Source organism: Leptosomus discolor, chromosome 8 (genome assembly GCF_034619465.1).
Source record: "Leptosomus discolor isolate bLepDis1 chromosome 8, bLepDis1.hap2, whole genome shotgun sequence".
NCBI classification, from domain to species: domain Eukaryota; kingdom Metazoa; phylum Chordata; class Aves; order Leptosomiformes; family Leptosomidae; genus Leptosomus; species Leptosomus discolor.
In genome coordinates this window covers 56,631,904-56,654,552 of record NC_141398.1, presented here as the reverse complement: position 1 = coordinate 56,654,552, position 22,649 = coordinate 56,631,904, and the positions used below count along the sequence as shown (strand labels likewise).

General features: G+C 42.6%; 1 protein-coding gene across 3 annotated transcripts in view; it reads right to left on the bottom strand.

Moving 5' to 3' along the window:
- The window catches only part of CMIP (c-Maf inducing protein), a 136,512-nt gene that overhangs the window by 26,823 nt on the left and 87,040 nt on the right, over nt 1-22,649 (bottom strand). For all 3 annotated transcript variants that reach the window (XM_086468955.1, XM_086468958.1, XM_086468957.1), the window contains exons 4-7: nt 8,701-8,862; nt 7,492-7,533; nt 4,506-4,568; nt 2,981-3,061 (exon numbers count right to left, since the gene is read on the bottom strand). In XM_086468955.1, the coding sequence (XP_086325081.1) occupies nt 2,981-3,061; nt 4,506-4,568; nt 7,492-7,533; nt 8,701-8,862 (348 nt within the window). The remainder of the gene's footprint in view (nt 1-2,980; nt 3,062-4,505; nt 4,569-7,491; nt 7,534-8,700; nt 8,863-22,649) is intronic.

Here is a 22,649-nt window from a genome sequence, read left to right as displayed (position 1 = left end):
TAACCACAGTTTTAGAAATGCAACTCAAAAATAAGTTTTTACTGCCATGTTTGACAGTATTCTGGTTTTAGAGAAAAGCTTTTTTGACGTGCAATCAATAAGTGATCAGGTATAAAACCCGAGATCAGTTCTTTCTCCAGGGATTTTACTCCAGCTACAATGTGAATTTGACAGGTGAGCTCAGCAGTCACTTTCTTCAAATCCTGCAGTCGGAAAGGCACCTGCTAACTGAAATCCTGCATCTCCTCACATCACCTGCTATTTTTAGACGTGAAAAGAGTGAAACCTGCTGTCTGGTGAGTTTATTTCACAGCACATTTCTTCACATTTACACAGATAAAACCTTATTACACAGGTGTCACAGAACTACAAAGCTAAATTTCCAAACTGTGAACAAGGCCCACAGAGGACAAACCAACCCTCCCAGTCATCCCTCAAGCAGCTGCCTGTGGAAGAAGAGTCATCCTGAAAAAATAAATGGCAACTGAAATTGTAAAGAAATGCCACAAGTGGTAACGAACTGGTGGTCTGTAAAAGGGAAGATAGACTCCCAAAGCACTGAAACCTTCTGTTACTTATTTTGGTTTCAGACACTTCTATAGTACAACCTATATTAATATCTCACAGGCTTTACAGCTAGAGAAAACTACCAAAAATGTGAATACAAGCCTAGGCAGAACAATGTCTCCTTCACATCTAAGCGTCACTCTTTGCTAGTACTGAATGGCTACCTCGTAACTTCACCCAGCATAGGGACGGTGGGCGACTCCAGAGTTGGTATTACAAGTAAAGTCATTAAACTTCTAACAACTCCTTCTGGCAGGTGCAAATACACCTGGTCCAAGGGCATGAGACCGTGCTTTGGGTATCATTTGGTGCCATTTAATTTCATGAATGCTCCTTGCAAGACAGCTTTGGCAGTTACAATCTGTTTGTGAAATTTGTCAACCTGTGTAGGTGTCCTAACTGAAGTTAGAATGAAAGTCTGAGAGATCATAAAGAGGATGTCATTGCATATAAAACTAAATACCTCACTAAATATAATATGATGCCTCGTCACCATCGGAGGTACAGAACAATACACACTGTCAATATTGTTTGCTCCCCCAAAAATTCAACAATAATGCTTATATACAAACATTTGGTCTGAGCCTACAAACAGCTGAAATCCAAAGGTAGTGAGAGGTTGCTGAGCACTCCCCGAACAAGTCAGCATACAATAGTCCCCAGTCCTGCACGTAACCAGTAGTATCAGCAAGACAAAAAGCTATCCTTATTCTTTTAAGATTTCAAAGTGATAGATAAATGAAGCACAGTTTCGCCATTTTATAGGTGGGGAAACTGTGGAACAAAACTTGTCATGAACTTAGCAAAGATCACAGAGCAAATTAGCAGCAAAGGTGGGAAAAGGCAGTTCGGTCTCCTGCTCTAAGCACACTGAATTGCATGGGGCCTCCTAAGGTTATGAAGTTTACTACCAACAACACTGTCCGCCTAAAGGATAACTTTATTTGCATGCACACACACACATTCTCTGAAAGACTATTCAGTACAGAAGTCCCTGGAGAGCAGTAAAGTGCCCAAATCCACTCCAATTAATATATGACACCGTAAATTCTCTGACTACACACTGCGGTACAGACATGTTGATTTTCAATCTGCAAATGTTAAGTATGGTAAATATACCCAATTCTCTGAAGCTAACCAAATACAAGCATTACACTATGCATTTAGATTTCATTTGAGACCCCTCAAGAGCTCTGGATGCTTTAAAAAAATCAGTCCGGAATCCAAGAATAACATTTACCAAATATTTCATTGAACACTACAGAATATTCAAAAATGTTTACATGTCTGCGGAGTGCAGGCACAGAGCCAGGAATATGACCTTTTCGCCATCTTGGGCTTTCTACCTAGTTCTGTAAACTCAAGGAGTTAAATAAAAATACTGTTGTAAAAATAAGAAATATGAACTGTTTTCTACTGGGTTCATGCTATACACAGCAGGACAGCGGATGGTCTCTAAAATTATATCAGTTAGCGAAAAGAAGTCGATTGTGTAGTTACAGAGGTATGAGACCCATCTTTGAGATCACAGAGGAGTCAACTGCCTTAAGTATTTTAGTTTATTTGTTACTCTTTGTCACAGCATTGTGAAGTAAAATTTCTTTCTGTTAATTAAAAACCATGTCAGGAAACTTAATATGCCACAAAAGATGGAGGGCTGGTAAACCCCCAGACCTCTCTCAGGAAAGGAATACAGATCATGTAAGAATATCTTCAGAGTTTGGGGCAGCAGGGGAGGGCTGTATTCAGGGCAGAGGAGAGAGCGAAGCTGGCAGGGCAGTCTGCTAGTATTTATTTCCATCACTAGCAAGGAAGTAATCAGCAAAGAGAAGAGAGAAAGCCTGGGAGAGAACAATCAAAATGATGCAGTAAACCTTTCCTGGAATGAGAAGGAAGAAGAATGGCAGAAAAGCATAAGGAAATTCAGGAAACCCAGGTAAGAAGCCATTGGACATGAGTCTAAGAAAAAACGGAAATCTAGAGAGCTGGGGGTGTCATCTTAAAGAAAAAATGAGGAGGACGTCAGCTCAAAATCAAAGTCCCTATTCTGATTTATTTGTTATTTAATTGATTTTAAACCATTATAACTACAAGGATGGCATGCAGGGAGTAAATGAGAAGCCAAGAGCCAGGTGGGAGAGAGCTGGAGCTGCATACGCTGGCACTGCTGCCAAAAGACACATTCCTGAAATCATGGCTTTGCTTAGACGCTTTTGAAAGTCCCATTGAATGCTTATTAGTTCTGCATTTATAAAGCAACACAGAATTATGTGCAGCATTCACCATCTGGGGGGCTAGATTTAGGTATCACAGTGCTTTGTCCATTACAGGCAATCGGGCAGCTGCTAATTACAAAAGGTATCACAGCAAAACTTCTCCAAAGCGACCAAGTTCCCATAACATGTGCACTCACCATGTTGTGTTTGAGAATCCTCTGTACCACTGGTGTGAACACTTCTATCACAACCATGGACCGCGGGCGCTCTCGGCAGTGCTGTAACAAGCAACAAGTCGTTTGTACTGGGATTCTGTGAGAAATTATGACGACGGGTCTCCTCTGGCTTCACACCCCACGCATGGATTACCCCAAAATTAATAAGATCCAAGGGCTAAATGAATCTTTTCTGCGATTAGGGTACTCGCAGCACTCCTTTCTCCTATAGATTCACTGGCATCTAACAGAAGATTACCATGGGAGCTCATGAACTACACGAGTTCCCTTCTCTACTGCCTACTCTTCATAAAACTCACTGGAATGTAGTATTTTTGGGACTTCTCCCCCTTTTTGTCAAATTTGGTTGAAATTAGCCAACAGTTTTCAAAGTAAAGGGGCTGGAGACAAAAAGATATGTAGACACAGGCAGTGTAATGGCACAAAGCTCCTTTCCTTGGGATCCAGGCTAAAAACTTGTTGGAGGGTACCAACAAGCCAGTCTCCCATCACAGGCTAAAACATACAATCATGATGTATCAGTCAGAGTAATTTAGGTTGGGAAGGACCTTTAGAGGTCATCTGCTCCAATCCTCTGCTCAAGGCAGGGTCAGTTTTGAAGATATATTAGTCTTCTCATTAGCCGTGTCCATTTCAGTTATGAGAAGTCTATAGCCCATTTCCCTTCCTGCAACTATACACAGCCCATCTCATACATTTAAAGATAATTAGGTGCTCACCTCTGATGGACACCAAAGGCAAAAATATCCAGGACTAAAAGCTTGACCCCAAGGCTAAACATGACCCTAAGACTGGCTTATTAAAAATGCAAAAGTCAGAGGATTTTCTGAAACTTGACTTAATTTCTGTAGGAAGAAGCCGCTGATGAATAACTATGGATAGGAATTATAAGCATCCAGAATGTTTGTCAAATATACACCCAGTCACCAGTAAGCAAATTTAAGCAGACTTGAAACTGAAACACAAACAAGCCTAGAGGAAAAGTAGTACTTTTTAAATCCAGAAGCTCTGCAATCCAAAGCACTCAGAAGTTTACGGAAAGGATGCAAAATGCAGCACAAGCATGGATCTACCAGAGAAGAGGATGTGTCCTTATGATGTTCTCATTGCCATTACCCAATGACATAATACCATTAGGGCTGAGTTGTGCATCACATTACCAACTCATCCGAACACAGTGACTTCAATGATGTTTGCATTAGCTAAAAAGAACATGCAGTAGGACATCTCTTGTACCCAGGCTGAGGTGTTGGGAGGCTGAAGATTTTAACTCTCCCAGAGTATCAGGACTACGCAGTCTGATGTACTAAGGATATGGATCTATTTATCATAATGGTGCTGGTAACTATTCCAGTATCATTGGTTGTTGACCAAAAACTGAAATCAATTTGGGCACAAGGTAAGGCATTAAAGAAAAAAAATAACCCCCTCAAAGAACTACACTCAAACAACTACCAGATTTCAGAAAGGAAAGCGGTTCTGATACCTTGCAGAAGAATTCACAGAGGTCAGGAGGAGGATGGTTGTTTTCCAGCAAAGGTGCAATTGCCTTAAAAAAAAAAAGAAAAAAAGAGAGAGAGAGAAAAATTTAATTAGAGGACTGCAACTGGAGTAAACATTTTGCAGGGAAATATTCTTCTCGGAAAAAAAAAAGCTCACTTTAAGAAAAAAGGACAAGAGCATCAATTGAGAAACTAGAGGTAGACTGTGTGTTAATTTTACATGTAAGCTCAAGCACACCTTTGCTATGAATCCTCTGGAAAATGTTGCTTTTAACTACATCAGTGTAAACACATAAAACACAGCAAAGGAGTACAATTTTTATAATGGTTTAAACGAGAACAGGAGCAGACCAATTGTTTTAGGATGTAATACAGCAGGGATGAATCTGGCTCACTGTTTCAGTTATAACATCTCCCTAAAAGAAAAAAAAACAAAACAAAACACAAACCACCAAGCAACCAAACAAAACAAAAAACCAAACCCCACAAAAAACACCACACACACACATCCTTTATGAAAGAGTTCGTGCTCCTTGTGTGAGAAATAACTCACTAAAAGCAACACAGCACTGTTCTTACCTTGGAGGACTCTATTCACCAAAATCAAGCATCTAACTTTGTGAAAGTTGAGATCCTTTGAGAACCATTCCTTCTTTCTAGCTACACAAACCAATGTGCTTTTATGCTCAGTAAATATATTAGAGGTCACACCTGCCGCTGAGGGTGTAATGAACTTATGTTGTTGTTACTCCCTTTGTAAATGGGAAAATGGTACTAGAATAATGTATCCTCTCTAGGTGATGGTGCCTTCAGGCTTTTCCAGTCTTGTGCTAAAGGGATTCCCAGTACCCATTTCAAAGTAAGACTCTAAACACCACAGCTAGGACATTTTGTATTAAGCAACTGAACACCAGATATTTTATCTGGGTGGCACCTGGAGTTTTACTAAGGCAGCTTGCTTTGGGTTTTGCCCTCCCTCTTGTCTCCTGAAGATTTTCAGCCCCGGCAAGTCTTTTTGCAGTGAGTGTGTTTTTCCATAGCTACTTTCACACACAAACAGGTCAAGATTAAGGTGAATTTTAACCATGAAACCCAAGCACATCTGCAAAGATCTGTTTCGATTACGCATAACATTCATGAAGTTTCTGTTCATGATCATGTGCCATCCTTCTGCAACTGTTCACTCTTCCTCTGGCAGTGGTCCACCAAAGCGGACTGATAGAGAATGCGACACTATTCAGTGAGACTAGACCATCCTTGCTACCCATTCAACACCTGAGCCCGAGATCTTCCTTGAATCCATCTTTCGGAGTGTTTGCTACAGGACCTTGTGTTTCCCACAGGAGCCATGTACTGCAAAACCACCAAGTGTTTATACCTGTATGGTAACCATCAGAGGATCACGGCATCAGAGGTGTAACCAGCTGGTTGTCAGCCTATGAAAAATGAGCTTTATTGTTTCAGCCCAGTCCTCTCTGAACATAAGGAACAACCATAGCAGACACTGTCAAGTGGGTCACGGCTCTGCCTGTACGGTCAGCGCGGAAGAGTGACAGCACAAAAGCACCCTGTGTTTTCCCATGTGCGCTGTGGTTAAAAGCAGAAACTTGCTGTCTTGCATTGCCCAGTTACGGCAACATGTGCTTCCCCTTTCTTACCAGGAAGGGATCAGTTGTAAAATTGATCTGTTCAGCACCAACTAGAGAAGGAAAGCTGGTTCCAACTGCACAGCAAATCACTGTGTACTTTTAAGATACTACATAAATACACAGTATTAGCAATACTTCCTAAGAATAACCAGGTTTGCTGTATAACGGCAGTGAGCTCTGAATGCCCAGAAACTGCCATCTCCTTAATGGTTTGGGCACAACCTACAGAAGGGCAGGACTTGAACTGAAGAAGCCATCACCCAGAACTGATGAATAATGTAGGCTGAAAGGACCCTTGGAGGCCACTTGGTCCAATTTCCCTGCTCACAGAGAGGTCACTTTACATCTTTTATTAAAAAATCCTTCCTCCAAAACCACCAGTTCTAACTGGGAGCCTGAACTACCCTTGGCACGAGACCAAAATGAAAAAGCTACAGCAGATGCCAAAGAAAAGTAAATGCCACTTCAGAAATTTATCTGAAATTCCAGCTAAAATGGTATCTTAAGCAGCAGCTAAAACACAATTCACACCTACTGGCAGCTACGTGCCACCCTGTCATTTTGCAGAAAGAGTCATAGAGACGTGATACGACCAGGTGGTGGTGAGGGGCTAGATTAGATTACTGAGAAAATCTCCTGGAAAGTGACTGAAATTAAATTACGGTGATGGGGAACCAACTTTCACCTCTCTGATAAATTGTTGAGATTTTATATTTTGTTGCACAAGGAAGAGGGCTGCCATTTGATTCAATTATTTCTATGTCTAAAAAAATGCAACCTACAGAAAAAAGTGGAAGAGGATATTTTTACAAATCAAGTAAGCAGGGGGTTAAACAGCAGTGACACATACACATATCCACACTTACAAAAACAATCACTTGCTCACATACCATCAGCAATGAGGACATTCTGTATATGGCAGCATTAGACCTCAGGAAACTACTAAGCTGAAGGGTTTATTGGGCACATCTGGAAACGATGTTTTTTGACTATTTAAAGCACATATATAGATATGAACATTGCACTGTGTAGCCTAGTAAGGAGGCCATTTTGGGACATGAATAACCCTCAACATGCTGTGCTGTTTCATAAAAGTTGATGAGGAAACTTTATTGTTACTCATCTGTGAAACAAGAAGATAGGAATGACAAAACCACACAAAAACCAGTAGAACAAATGGGTTTGATTCTGCCTAAGTTCACCAGCATTGGTGGAAATGCTTTTATACTTGCCTTACTTCACTGGGGCAGAGGCATGCATTAACAAAAGTGTTATCAAACAGAACAGATTTGTCTTCAGATTTTGACAGAAAGATACTCACCACAATAATGCTCTCGTGGTCTTGAGTGGTTAAGTTGTTGTTCTGAAAGAGTTGAATAGAAGAAATGAATAAGCAAAGAGTACTCTGAGTTGGCACATCAGCATACACAGTCCTCTTAGCTACCACCAGACACAACTGAAAGGCTCAAGACTGCAATTGCTTATTTCCAGAATAAAATTCATCAAATTAAAATCATTCTCTTAAAGAAGGTGGTATACTATCTGCTGTTGAGGGGTTGTGCAAGCTTCCATTTCTCCCTCAGCACCTTCAGACTCAAGCCACTCCAGCCATGAAATCTGAGCATACAAACACCAAGATGCCAGAGAAAGTCTCAATCAGTTGGAAAATTAAAGGTAGCAATGCATTTCTTAAAAATGTTTTCTTAAGACAGGCTGCACGCTTCTACAAAAATTAGTAAAAGGATTGTTATGGTCTTGTATACCATTTGTTGGTAGTAAACTAACTGCTGCAGTTTTCCTGAAATTCCTTCTTCAAACATGGAACCAGTAAAAGCCAGTAAATCTACTGGAAGTCACCTATGCTACCACCTATGTAGAAGTTTGCTTTTGTCTTTCTCAGCAGCATGATCCATTCAGAGGTTAAAAAGTTGCGAGTTGCTGAGCTCTTTGCCTATTGCAAGTAAAACAGCTAACAACTTTTTTGCTTATCGCAGAACTTTGCACATCAGAACTAAGACATGAAAAACCTGCTTGGCATTACATTTCCTGTCCATGAAAAGCTAACTACTTGAAATAGATGCTATAAAAGGAGGATAAATACCTCTGAAGAAGAAAAATATTTTTCTTTGACAGAACTGGTAATAATAAAACAGCTGCACAATGAATTTATTGGTATATACATACTGTTACAAGAATTATTGGTCATAGAAACAAAGTCAAGAGGGGTTTTACCACTGACTTGAAACAAGACATGAATCAGACCTATAATAAATTTACCACATAGGCAAAAAAAAGTGTCAAGAGAAATGTGTTTTGTTTTGTTTTGTTTCTGGAAATCTACCTAACACGGGTCAAATTCTCCTTCTCCCCAGCAAGCACAAATTCCACTCAAGTCAGCAGAAGTCACGAGCAGACTCAAAGGCAGAATTCTGACAGCCCAAGTTAAAACAAAACCCACCCACAAATTTTTAACTGCTTGTCCCTCGTCTAAATGTGACAGCGTCTTGCAGGAGCACTGCTGAGCTCATACCTCCGAGAGCAGTTTTGAGACAATCTCCAGTGGTGCTTGGTGGATAGAGTCATCCTGAAGCGGAGACGTCAGCGCCATGTCAACCAGTGTCCTGATCTCCTTCAGCACCACCTCCCAGCGGCTGGGGTTACTGAGCACCTTCTTGTACTTGTAAATCTTTTTCTGCAAGAAAAAAATAAAAGGGTCACACTGACACCACCATAAACCCCTTGAAAAAATTGACTGGATATGGGCTTCCTACATGCAACTGTCAAGTGGGCTGCTTTGTATTTTGAGTTTTGCCTTTTCTGTTTCTGAAAAGCTGTATTTAAAACACTTAAATGGAAAAGAAAACCTTGTATGCCTAAACCATTTTCTTGTGTGGAAGCAACGAAAAACTGTGACTCCCTTTTTTACTTTAAAATAAGTTTTTAAACTCCAGAGCACCTTTCTTGCCATCATCTCCTCTTGCAAATACCTTATTCCTCAGGTTGATAACAGATACCTGTACTGCACTGTTTCCAAATCTCTAGGTCCTTTTAAAGGGAGTTAGTCATTAAGAAAGGGGGAGAGAGGGAGGCCACCAAAATGTCATTCTACAGATACTTTATTCTACATTGCTAATTGGTGAATTCACATTCAGAACGAACCAAAATCAATTTCATCAAAGTGAAAAATTCCAGGAGACCCACAGGCTTTTTTTTTTTTTCTGTCTTGAAGGATCCTGAAAAGTTGTGCTGTCACCCTCCAGCTCTAACAGAAACTAACTTGTAAAGTCTCCAAGTCTTCCATGCAACAGCATTTCCACTCTCAAGAAAAGCATTCCTGACTGCCTAATCCCATCTGCCCCAGTCCTCTGCGTGCCCCTGTATTACCCTGTATTACTTCTGGCTGTGCCCAAGCTATTTCACCAGCTGCCCCGTCCACAGACCAGCTGGACAAGCGAAAGACAATTCTTACCTCCTCAGCAGCCATGTTGCCACAAATGACTGGAGCAGAGGCTGCCTTGTATTATAAATAGTATTCTTTAGAGGACACCCACCCTCCCAAATTCCCAGAGGTGGCTTGATGAAACTCCAGAAGTTCAAGGAAACGATGACGAGCATTAAAACGCCACTCCCGAAAACAACACGAAGCACACACGAGAACCAGGAGAGGCTTGCCAAAGCGGGCAGCACTGGAGGCAGCGCTGGAGGCAGCGTATGGCCACAGAGCTGGCAGAGAAGGAGCTCTGCTGGCTAATGGAGAGCAACCGCCTGGACCGCAGCGTTTTCTTTAGTTCACATGCCCTTCCACTCCTCTCTGTGCATGAACGCGGTCCTCTGGTCAAAGGGATGTCAGGAAGTCTGGATACGTACTCAGTTCTACTAAACAACGCAGGCTGGGCACTTCTCTATGTACATGAAAACATCACTGTTTCGCACTAAAAATGGATCTTGCATTCCCTGGCAGCATTTCCAGGGAAATCACAAAAACTGCCCGTGTCATGCAGCTTGCAGATTCAGCTACACATTTTGGGCTATACATCGTCAGCATAATAAAGGCAGAGGACTTTGCAAAGGGTCAGTCTGCTTTGTTTTGGAGCCTTGCTGCTACCCAGCACTTCCCCCTCCGCTTGCGCCGGGCAGCCCCTACAGGAACCATCTGAACAGACTGGCTCTCTGCTTATCAGCCACTTCCTTCCCACCATGGCAGCAGATCTAATGCTCAACAGAAAACACAGTCACGTCTGTACCCTATCCAAAACACGAGCAAAGAGAACAATACAGAAAAATAGAGATTTCAGATGCCTTGGGTTTGTCAATGTTGTTAGAGGGGGGAGAAGAGGGTGGCACTGGGCTGACATGTAAAGGCTGATAAAGCAATCCAATTATCTTTTTAATTAAATTCATGCAAGTACAAAAGCACACTAGCAGTAGTTCACACTTTCAATGCATTTTAAGTCACTGAAGAGCTACAGGAACATAAAAACACACGCTGCAGACACTATCAAACGTGTTTAGGATCTCAGAACTGAACAAAAATCTTTGTACTTCTGAGCTTCTTGGGGCAGAGGGTCCACTGGCATTTTTAAGCTACCAGCACTACTTTTACCATCTTGGATTCTTTAGGAAACTTTAATCATAGAATTTAATTTCTCTTATTCATGTAGTGCCTTTTTTTAGTGTCTTTTTGTTAGACCCACTCCAGCACTAAATAAAATCTGAACTTCAAAGCCAACCAGCCCCTTTGTAACTTGAAGCAACTCCTTTCTCACTAATTGAGGACGCTAAACAAAGCTAGCTCAACAGATACATTTTCCATGCTGAAATTTATCCCTTGGTCCTGTACTATAGAGAAAGCAAATTCAAAGCAGAATTCAAAGCTAGATAAAAAGTGGGGGCGGGGGCAGCACAAGAGCTAGACCCCTCGGTTATTGCATCCCTGCCTGCTCTGGGGTGCTCCTTTCTTGGGCGAGTTACAACGTGATTTCAGAGAGCAGCTCCTTCCTGAGGGTCAGCTGTTGAAGGAAACCCTGTTGCCCAACAGGACACTGCTCAGACAACCCTACCACAAATATCTATCGTCCGCTGTCAAATCCACTCTTGCTTGGGGCGGGGGGGGCAAGTGATGTTTCCTTTCCCTTTTAAAGATGTCCATTAAAAATTAAAATTCTTAACATGCTGACGTACATAAGAGAAATGACAGCAGGAGCTGTACTCCCTGCTATGCAAGGGAGTCCTACAAAAGCTGCTGCTCAGACCAAGCAGACAGGGACTCAAAGGGAGCATCAGGGAGCAGCTATCTTTGCTGAGCCCACCGCCAGCAGAAAATCCAAGCTTATCAGTCCCTGCTTGACGTTTTCAGCACAAAGGATTGCGGCGCACTGATATACTGAGCTGTAATCTGCAAGCGACTTTACGGAAGTCTTGAATGATGGTGGGAAAGCAGCAGAAAATAAATAAATAAATAAGAGGAGCCATCCCCAAGAGGGCTGAACTCTGCTATCCTGAACCTTTGCCCACGGTTACGCTGCTGTTTTTCTCAGCAGAACGCTTTTCACTGTTGAGCGCCTTGCTGAAAGCCTCAATTAAAGCTTGAAACCAATCAGTCGTTTACAGAAGCAATTTGCTGTGTATCAGCAAGCACTTGGCCAACACTGAGCCATCTGCTCTATTCTACCTGTGCTGACTCCGGAGCAAGAAGAAACGATCACTCATGAGCTTAAATGCAAAGCTGCCTGGTAAAGACCCATATCAGAGAACAGGCATGTCAACACGCGCGAGGAGTTCATTCCCCCTGGATGCAGGTGTAAAAGATGCCTTCAGTTGCTGAAAATACTCACACAACATTCATCATTAACAGCATGTACAAGAAAAATACCGGGGTGGGAATCCAGTTTCACTGGGACTTCACTAAAAGCAGCAGCACCTGCAACAATTTATGCAAGTGAAAAATAACACATGTTAACTTGGAATTTGACCCTCCTAGTTACTGACCAGCCAGAACCACATGGCTAGTGTCGTTCCAAAATCTTGCTATGCTGACTTTGAAAGCAAAACCACTGAATTTAATAAGTACCCAGAAGAAGCAGCATAGGGAGTAAGTAACACTGACAGGGCATCCTTCATTCTCAAATCACTCTAATGAATTAAGTCTTGCAGAAACCCAAAGACCTAAGTTTCAACCCCCTTTTAGAGGTGAAGGAATTGAAGTCCACATGTGAAAAACTACTTTTCCAGTGTTATTAGACAAGCAAATGTGACAAAAATCTGTAAGCACTGTTTTTTGCTATCAGTGCTCAAGAGCTCCTGATCAGTGCTATGAACAGAAAGTTCAGAAGAGCCTAGGAAACTTTCAGCTTCTTAAAGTAACATCTTCACATGTTTTTCTATCCCATAATGGCCTCATTCTGTAGCCCTTGCTCATACACCACTTCCCTTGGACAAGAACGATAATACTGATGTAGTTGACATCTAAGAAAAATGGACTCTAATGCACAAAATCACACGGCCTGGAACAACTGCCTTTTTCGGCTCTAGCAAGACCTTTCATGTTAGGAACATCTTAAAGCAGGCGCACCTGGATCCAAAAAGGGCAAGATGAAGTTCGCCTTCTTGATGACCAAATTTCATCCCTGCTCTGCTACTGGCGGCCAGGAAACATTCTGTACTCTTGGGAACCTGTCTTCCCATCAGCAAATACTATCTTCATTGCATCAAAAAAATTTAATTTCCAACCCTAATCCAGAATAGCCTGTTAAATTCTAGCTCTCTGCTCTTCAGATCTTTACCGTGCAACAGCATGCAACTAATCACTTCTTTATTGGAAAAGCTAGAGCTACTGCAGGAACGTATGCTGACTTTGAGGGCTGCATGTGCCAGCAATTGTTTATTTCTTGCTGAGCAACGAGGGCAGTTCCAGCAACAGGGAAAAGGTCAACCTCCCGCACAGAGGTCCTCCCCAGCTCATTGCGGGGATGGCTGAGCCAAGCTAGTGTTACAGTTTAACGTTGACAGCATGAATTAAAATGGAGCTGCCTCTTGCTAGATGCAAAGGTGCAGAAGAAAAAAAACCACAGAGAGCAGACACCAGAATGGTTGTCTCCACTGCAGCAGAACATTATGTTAAAATGCTGCATAACAAGAAACAGGAAGAGTGGCTTGCTACGTTCAACACACATGCTTGGCTTGTCCTACAAAGATCAGGAGCTGTACCACGTATTCTTGAGCACCACCTGCTGGAATTTAGTCTATTAACTTGTTACCTTCATGAAAACAAAGACGGTGGCATCCCCAGAACTCAGCTAGATACATATTCTGCTTTTAACACTAGCAGGCATCCCTTATTTCACAGTATTCTGGAAAATATGTAAGAATAACTTGTTGCTAACAGACATTTCCCTGACAGACAGATATGGGCTTAACTATTTCACAAGGTGGATCCGCTGAAAGCCTTCTGAACTAAGCTCCTACCTGCAACATTTACCTATATGAACAAAAAAGTAACTTACTTGAAAAGACAAAGTCTGTAAAAAGTCGCATTCCGGGCAAAGGGCTGGGGCCAGGATGAGATTATACAAACTTTCCCAAATCAGGGACTTCAGACTGCTCATGCTGCAATAATCAAACACTTCACGAACTTCAGAAAGTTTCGCATGGAGTTTAACGTGCCGCTCTCTAAAATAACTGCAGAACAGCAGCAGCAAACCTTTGCACTCTACCATGTTTTCAGGTCAAGCCATTTTCTGCATTTTTCATTTTACACAGTGCTAAATGCTGAAGTGCATCAACTTCTCTGCTTTGGTTGCTTCTCTGAATGCAATCGCCTTCATCGAGGCTCACTTGCCCACAAGCTCCTTGCCACAGGCCAGAAAACGGGAGAGAAACTTTATAAGCTAGACGCTTCCTGATTCTCACTCATTTAAGGTCTAAATAACACTTCATTTTTTGCCAGTTCATATAAAAAATATCCTGACGAAACTGCCATTATTTATTGCACTGAAATTGGCACCCATGAATCTATGCCCTGAATAAATACATCAAGGGATAGTCTCTATCCTGAGCAGCTCACGGTCTTGATGATTAAAGGCAAGAAGGAGAAAGAGCAAGAAAACTGAGGTGATCTCCTTGAAGTCATATAGCAACCTGGGACCAGAGCAAAACTGAGGTCTTCTGATTCTCAGGCCTCCAGGCTAGTTGCTAGATCATGGCACCCTGTGGTAGAAGCACCACTGACATGCACTGGGGCCACAGCAAACATGCTGAATGTTGATACCCTGTTGCTGTGCTCCCCCATCACAACATCTTCCCCCACCCCCTTTTTCAGCCTACATTTGTTCACCTGTTTTTTTCCCACCAGCATCTACCACCTTGCTCCAGATCTCAGCTAATCCAGGCCAGAACCCCCAAACACTCAGCTCGGCGCTGTTTCAAAGCTGACAGAGTTCAACGGGTTCAGCAAGTGGTGACGTGGGTTCAGCTGTTACTAACGCACAAGCTGGAACAACCACACAGATACTTCCCAGAGGCGCAAAGTTTGTCCTTTGCTCAGATACCACTGGGACAGTAGCACTGAAAAGTACAAGAATGCTGAAATAAACAAAATTTTAAAAGGACGGAACACAGACTAAGTACACTGCTGCTTGGACTAGGAGAAGTGCAAAGTGGAAGTGGGACTGGGGGGGTCACAGGGCAGGCTCCTCATTCACCTCCCAGCATGACACTGGGCAGCTGCGACATTAATGCACTGAAGAACTTGCTCCCAAAGAGTATTATATATCTATATCTATATATATATATATCTCCACCTCCTTTGCACACAGCTGTCACCTGACTGACCATCCTTCTGGCCTTCTGCTCTCTGATGTGCTCCAGACTACTGCAAAGATATCCTTCAGCAAGAAGGGGAGATGAGAGGACGGGAAGGGAAGGATATTCTATCCAAGGGAAAGAAGAAAACTAAAACGTCAGGCAAGCAGATCTTAAATTTATGGGCTCCCCTGAAGACGAACCTGCATGTAAATACAGCGTGTGTGCCTCCAAAAACTGAAAGCAACTCAAAAATTGTGCCTTCCTTCTAGCCCCCTAAGTGGGGAGGGAAGAGGTCATCTTTGATAGACCTTCCCACTACCAAGCAGAGAAACTGGGCCTTATTTTTGCTGGTGTCTTGCCTTTCTCTCAAATCCCTGCCTACAGCCCTTCGGTCACTAAGACGCAGAACACAGCTGGCTGATCCAAACCCAGCTCTCCCTTAGCTGTGCATTTGAGATGCCATTTCCCCAGCTACAAAACGCAAAAGGCCAACTGTGGCTCCAGCTGCACTTTGCATGGGCTAATGCGGTTACTGTCGTAATCAGACCTGTCCACAGGGGAGACATTTTTTGGCACGGCCGACTTTGATGCATTCCCCGAAACCCTCCATCCCTGCTTCCATTTCCTTTTGGCAAACACTTCCATTCTTCAGGCCCCAGTTCCAGCACCAGCTTTACACTTCAGGTTGGCAAAACATCAGCTTTCATCCTGCACACAGCAACTGCTCTTCCGTATTTTTCGTACTGGAGCCAAGCTGGGGTTGTTTTTAATGTTGCTTTGGCTATGCGGAATTTCACTATGACTGCAGATACACTTCTAGCAGAAGCACAAGCCACTCCCTACTTGCAAAAAGCGTTGGTAGAGACCCAGCTGCGATCTTCGGTTGCAAATCCCATGTAACATCTCTCCAAAAGAAGAAATATTTTAAAATACATTGTCCATGGGCGTTCGGGTGTTTTTGTTGGATTTTTTTTAAGTAAAAGTCACAGAACGCCTTTTCCTCCTGATCCTGGGCAGGAGGAAAAACTTGAACAACTTCAATACAGCTGAAAAACACAGTTGTCCCACATGTACAGGAAAGATCTGCCCTAACTGCAGGCTGGAGGTGTTTACAAACCTTCCTAAGTTGCTTTAAACTCTTACGAAGGATGAGTGAGAAAAACCTTCCTGTTGAGATTACTGGACTCACACAATCAGGGCAGGAGCTAGACACTCTGCTTGATCTACAGCACTTGAACAGCCTCTGACTCATCATCAGAGAGAAGGTTTCAAACATGTTTAGGCACAACTACCTCCTCCTCTTGCAGGACCTCACTGCTGCCTTCTGCAGCATTTTTAGCCCTTTTCTCCAGAGCAGCAAACACTCCACATGAACACTGTCTGGACATCGGGATCTCGATGTTCTGGCACAACCCACAGTTTCCAGAGGGGTGTGAGTCTGATTTGCTGCTGTATTTGAGATTATGTAGTGTGAGCTGGAGTCAGCGAAATCATGTTCCATTTAAAAAAAAAAAAAAAAAAAGCAGTAGGAATATGTGTACTGTATACACTCCACACTTTCCAAAACCAGTGGACTAACTGCATTGCAGTGCACGGGGATGAAAAAATAGTATCAAATAAATAGACTATAGCAGGCAGTGTATGACTGTGGAGTTTAACATGCATCGACCAGAAAGCAGAAGACACAAAGCACTGTGACATTAACTGCCACCTAGGTGCTCTCCTTGCTATGTGCTTCTCAATGCCAAGCCCTACCATTACCGACTGCATTACTGAACGCCTCTGACACCAAGCTGAACTGATCCTGGTTCCTAATACCTTTACATTCACACACTTCATATTCCACACAGGATGGCTGTGTCTGTGGAGCCTAATCCTTGACATCCACCAGCGCTCAGCCTGCAGTGGGAATAAATGACTTTGCCACTGCAGAGAAGAGATAGTGTGTAGGAAAAAAAGAACACGCACAATCTTATCGTCATTGCACTTTGACCAGGTCTGCCAAAAAAAAAAAAAAAAAAAAAAAAAAAAAAAGCTGTGCGCAAGGCCACCGTGGAAAACAGCCAGGCAGCATACCTGCTGTGCAGAAACCCCCCCACTCTGCCACTACACCCTTCAGATCCCACTCAGGCACGACAGAGCTGGTCATCACCGGGAAAACAAGACGCTGCCTCATCTGCAAGGCTGCAAAACATACGCCAGTAATTTCAGGCATGTAAGAACTCTGATAGGACGAACTTGCCACCTGAGAAACCACCTTGAATTGGGACTAAGCAGCTACTAATGCTACACATTGTAGTAACTGCTAACAAAAGATAATCTCTGAAAGATAATCTATCCCCCTTCAATTTCCCGGGAAATGCCAGTAAGCTTAGGTAGCACTGAGTAGCACACAAAGCAGTTATTTCTTCCCAGATATGCAAACCGGATTAAAAAGCCACGTCATCCCTTTTCCTTATTACTCCGTACTGCTAGCAGCGGGCACCCTCGGCTTTTCCTGCCCTCCTCCCCTCTCACCAGTCAGCAAAACCTTTCAAATGGACATTTACCCACCTGTATCACTTTCTCCTCCTTGGCAAATGCATTATTTTGCTGAGTTTCTAGCACTTTAACACCATAAATGGCTTTGAAATTGGCTTCTCTCTCTTATGCACCTGCATCATCAATGTCGTCAGCAAGAGAGATGTGCACGGCTCGAGGAACATGTTTGTGTCAGAAAGCTGCTGCAGAGCCTTAGGGAGAGCACAGCTACTGGATACTGATGTGATGCTTGCAAGCATCTTAAAAGGGACTTCAGAAAAGCAGGGTATTTCTGTCTTCAGATCACTGGGCTTTGGAGCTCTGAATTTTCCAGTTTCTCACAGGGCAATACCAGATTTCAGAGCAGCATTTGCACCTGAAACAGTCCCATTACTTTGTTCCATGTTTTTATATTGCATCTTATTGCACCACATCAGCACAAACCCCCAAACCTCCTGCAACACTTTAGCCTACCAAAACGCAGCTGAATCTCTGCAACTTGCTTGTTTTCTTTCTCCCTTGTACAAAAGCTGAGTGATGTGCAAGACTGAATGAAGTCTCACAGTGTTCAGTTTTCTGATTCCAAGGCGAGCTTCCTTGCAGAGGATCAGAGATCGCCGGGGTGCTGCCGAAACCACTGCCTGCCTCGTGTTCAGAGACGGGCTGATTCAAATAAGTCATTCACAACAACCCTGATGTCCTTGATGGATCCCGCCTCTGGTCACACAGTGTAATCCAGTATTGCCACCTTAAATACTACAATAAAGAGTGCCAGAGAACAGGCTATGATAAATAGCTGTGATGCAATGGCTTCTGAATGAAGACAGGGGAATGAAGGGCGTACTTTCACTGGCATTGTTTTCTGACTTCTTTTTTCTAATTTTTAAACAATCACTATTCTGGGAAAAAAAGACAAGGAAGTGTGACAGAGAAGATGAACAAGTGACTTATAGCAGAGTTAGGGCAGATGATACATGCTGTGACACTTGCAACGTATTGTTTCAGGGTTTTCTTGTGGATATTAGCAGCAGTTTTATAATCCTCTAATATGTTATGTACACTAGGATGCATTCAACACACTAATTATATTGAAAGAAACAAACATAAGGACAAAACTCTGCAAGAAAGGAAAGAGAAATTTAAAACAACATCTAGATCCCCTTTCCTCCTTCAAGCTCATGTAGGTCTTCTGACATCAAGAATCCTCATAACATCCATAATGCAGAACCGGGTCCCATGACAGCAGCTTAACAAGGCACTTAGCATGTGTCAGCTCCCAGAGTTCGGTTTTCACACCCAATGCATCATGAGAGGAGGATAATTACACTCCTGGGAAAGACTACTAGTCTTGTCCTGTCTTCATAAGAGATCTCCAAAAACAGATTCTTCTGCAGCTAGGAACCCGAATGAGAGACTAATTTTGGTGCAGCTCTATATTATGATAGCTATAGACGAGAAGTTGTAATTTGGTGAAACTAGTGGTCATCGTGACCTGGAAGTCCTGAATTGCAAAGAATTAGTCATAAGGTCAGCCCTGGAAAAATGCAGAGAAGCAATTCACCGGGATGAAAACCAAGGATCCCTCTTGGCCAGCAGTTCAGCATTCCTGAGAATCAACATACTCCAGCAATTGTATTTACTCCTCTTCAGAGCTGAGACCTAAGTACACAATAACAAGCTGACCTGTTTATTCAGCTGGTTTTGACACCTCTGTATCTTCAGACCTAATATTAGTTTGCATAGGATTGCATCCAAGTCTAGAGGGGAAAATTCAGAGCTGGTCCTGACTTAGCTAAAGCAAGATAGAAAGTAACTATCTAGTTTCTACTCAAATTTCACCACTAGGCCGTTAATTGGCTTGAGTTCTGTCTCCTTAAAACAGCCTGTTTTGGCAACGCAGGAGGCATCTACGGGTATACAAACCATGTGTGCCTATGGCTGGATGAAGGCAGAGCAGCAGCTCGGATCCAGGCTGGCATCTCAGCATGTTGCCGAGAGCCTCTTTCGGTTGGACAAAGTGCTGTGCTGACACGGATATGCAGCTCCCGGATTTAAAGTGATTCATGCTAAGCCAATGCAGAGCACAGACGGTGATCAGCTGCCACTGCTGCAGACGTACCTTATGGGAAGAACCTGCTCCAATGTCACCCAGAAAAAGTGAGGTATTTTCCTAATGCAAAGGCAGTGAAAGCTTAAAAAACCCTAACCACTACCCATTCCAGTTCTTAAAGCATCACCAGTGTTTCATAAAAAAAATAAAAGAAAAAACTTTCTGTCAACATCATGTCTGTTTTTCATCTATTCACTTCCACTTCCCAAAGTGAGATCAATGCCTTTCTGCTGCAACAGCACAGTTACCTCTAGCAAACTGAGATCTCAGAAAGAGAAACAAGGCCAAGATTTTTCAAGTGTCTTCTGGTAACAGATGGCCTGAGACTGTCAAACTCGGACAGGAAAATGAGGAGCCAATAGACTTCATGTGCTCATGATGAAGTCTTAAGAAAAAAAAAAAAAAAAGAAAAGAAAAATAACCACCTCCTCCCACCAAAAAGTAATAGAGGAGAATATTCAACTACAAAAAATAACATTATGGAAATAAAAGGCTGTAAGTATGACAAGATTTCCATGACGTTGCTCCTGAATTTGCAATGAGGTTGTTCAGGCTATAGACCAGGCAGCATTATCAACCGGTGCACGAAGAGCAAGGGGATGTCACTGGAGAGCCCCACACAGGCAGACAGGGCTGCATTTCATGTTACCTTTCAAATACAAAAGAAGGACAGATCTTGGCAGTAAACATCAACCTAACCATGAGAGGGGGCATCAGGAACTGAAAAAAGCCAAGACATATTTTTACTCCCACTACTTTCACCATTAAGCTCTAACTGGTACCAGCTTCTCTTCTTGGCAACACAGATCCATTAACATACCACGTGGACGCTGCATCTGTTCCCTACGGAGTATAAAGTCCAGTCTGAAACTTTACCAGGATGCTCAAAGTCCTGCAGGGCAGAGGCTCTGGCTATCTGAAACACCTGTTCATGGTCCCCCACAACTGGCAGCCATGCATTCCACAGGAAGAGTAAAACCACCATCCCACCACTTGTGGGCTGCCTTTTATCCATCAAAGCAAGAAACTTGCTCCTCCAAAACTCGTGTGTCATCAAAGCCTACAATGCTTTCAAAGCCCTGAGGCTTTGAAAGGCAAAACTTAATTCCACAGCTTAGGTTCCCATCACTATATTGACTTGTATACAGACACAAAAGGAAAAAGCAAAAATACAAAGGAAAAAAAAAAAGCCATTGTTGGTTTATTGTATGATAATTATTGTTTCACGTCAAAATAACAGAAAATGGGAACTTCTGTGTTCTGTGAAAATACCTTAGGTTTTCAGCTAAAGAAAGCAAAGAAACAGCCAAGACAATTACAGTTGTGTGTTTGTAACCACCAAAGAGAGGGTCTGAAGTCCAGGAACTACCACTCCAAAGAACTGCTGAGCTCTCCGAAGAATATTTTCACTACACAGTACAGCACACGGGTATTGAATTGTCACAGGGTACCAAAGCTTCCTCTCTCAGATCATAAATTAGGTGATTAAATACAAATGACACACATGGGCCCTTTTAACAATAACCAATGTGATTTTTCCCTGATCTCATAGTTTAAAGGCATGATTTACCAAGATTTAAGGCTATACATTTCTTTAATGTCATCATTGAAATTCTATGTAAACCCCACTCCTGTATCAGCACTATTTTTAATCATTACCATGGTGACAAAACCGTAAAGGTGTTTTACACAAGGAAGGCTTTACCACACTTTGAAGAACAGTTTCTCTCAACTTAATTTTTTGCAGTTTTAAAGCACAGGAAAAATAACTCCTTCAACTTTCACAGTTAGATATAAAACCTGACACTCACTCGCAGCTATTGTATAAAAAACATTCGGTACTAATGGACAAGGAATTCCTAACCCGGACATAGTAAAGACCAGAGAGTTTATCGTCATTCAGGTCAAGTATGACTCCATATGACGGTCAATACCTTTGCAATTAATAGGGCTGCTTGTGCATGGAAGTATCTACTTCCTCAAGACGCAGATACAACAATCCCTATGAGAACCAGAGAAGTATTAATGCAAAATTAAAGGTTTTGAATGAAGGCCAAGATTGCTTATTTTAGTATTCAATGTAAAATGTTTGCAAATCCCAAATGACAGCACTGTTCCAGTTTCCTAATTCATGGGAATCAAAACATGGTGGCTGTGTAGAAAATGAATGTTAAAACAAAGGTAATGTAATTGTCACTGCAAGTCAATGCAGGGTGCACAAGCATGAGCACAGACAGCAGGATGAGGGAGGTGACTGCTCCCTTCTGCTCAGCACTTGTGAGACCACATGTGAATACTGTGCCTGTTTTGGGGCTTCACAGCTCTCAGCAACCTCATTCAACTTCAGAGTATATCCTGCACTGAGTGAGGAAAAGGGCAGCATAGGTGGGGAGAGGACCAAATGATGTTCAAAGGTCCCTTCCAACCTAAACAACTCTACAATTAACACATTTGCACTGTCCATGCTAACAGATGGGTAAAACCCGTAACCAAGCAGCACTACTCATTAGGGGACAGTCGAGCACTGGTTAATAGCATCACTAGGAAAGATAGGCGAGCCTTTCTAGAAGATCCAGGTCAGAGGCGCACAAAGCTTAGCTTGAGTCATGCTTCACGCTTTACTGCAGACCTAGGTCTGTTCTTTCTGTACTGTGTCAACTCAGGACATTCCCCCAAAGGCTGTCAACTGACATGTTTCATTGCTGCATCATTCAGCTAACTAGAAAACACAAGCAACCCACATCCCACAGTGAGGGTGGTGTTCAGAGTTTACTATCAAGCATGCTAAAAAATGCAACATGCCCTGTGTAACCTTTAGGTGTATTCCCCCAGCAAATGTAAATCCATACCCGTACTCCATATCACAAGAGAAGACCTAAAGACCCCTGGAAAAGACCTAAAGACCCCCGGAGAAGAATTAAAAAAGACATCAGTGAGGTCAAGTGCAACATAGTACTAGATTAGTCAAGTGGTCTTTTAATGACTAATACTTTAAGCATGTGGTGCAGTAGGGCTCAACATTTTCTACAGAGGATGGTACTTCTATG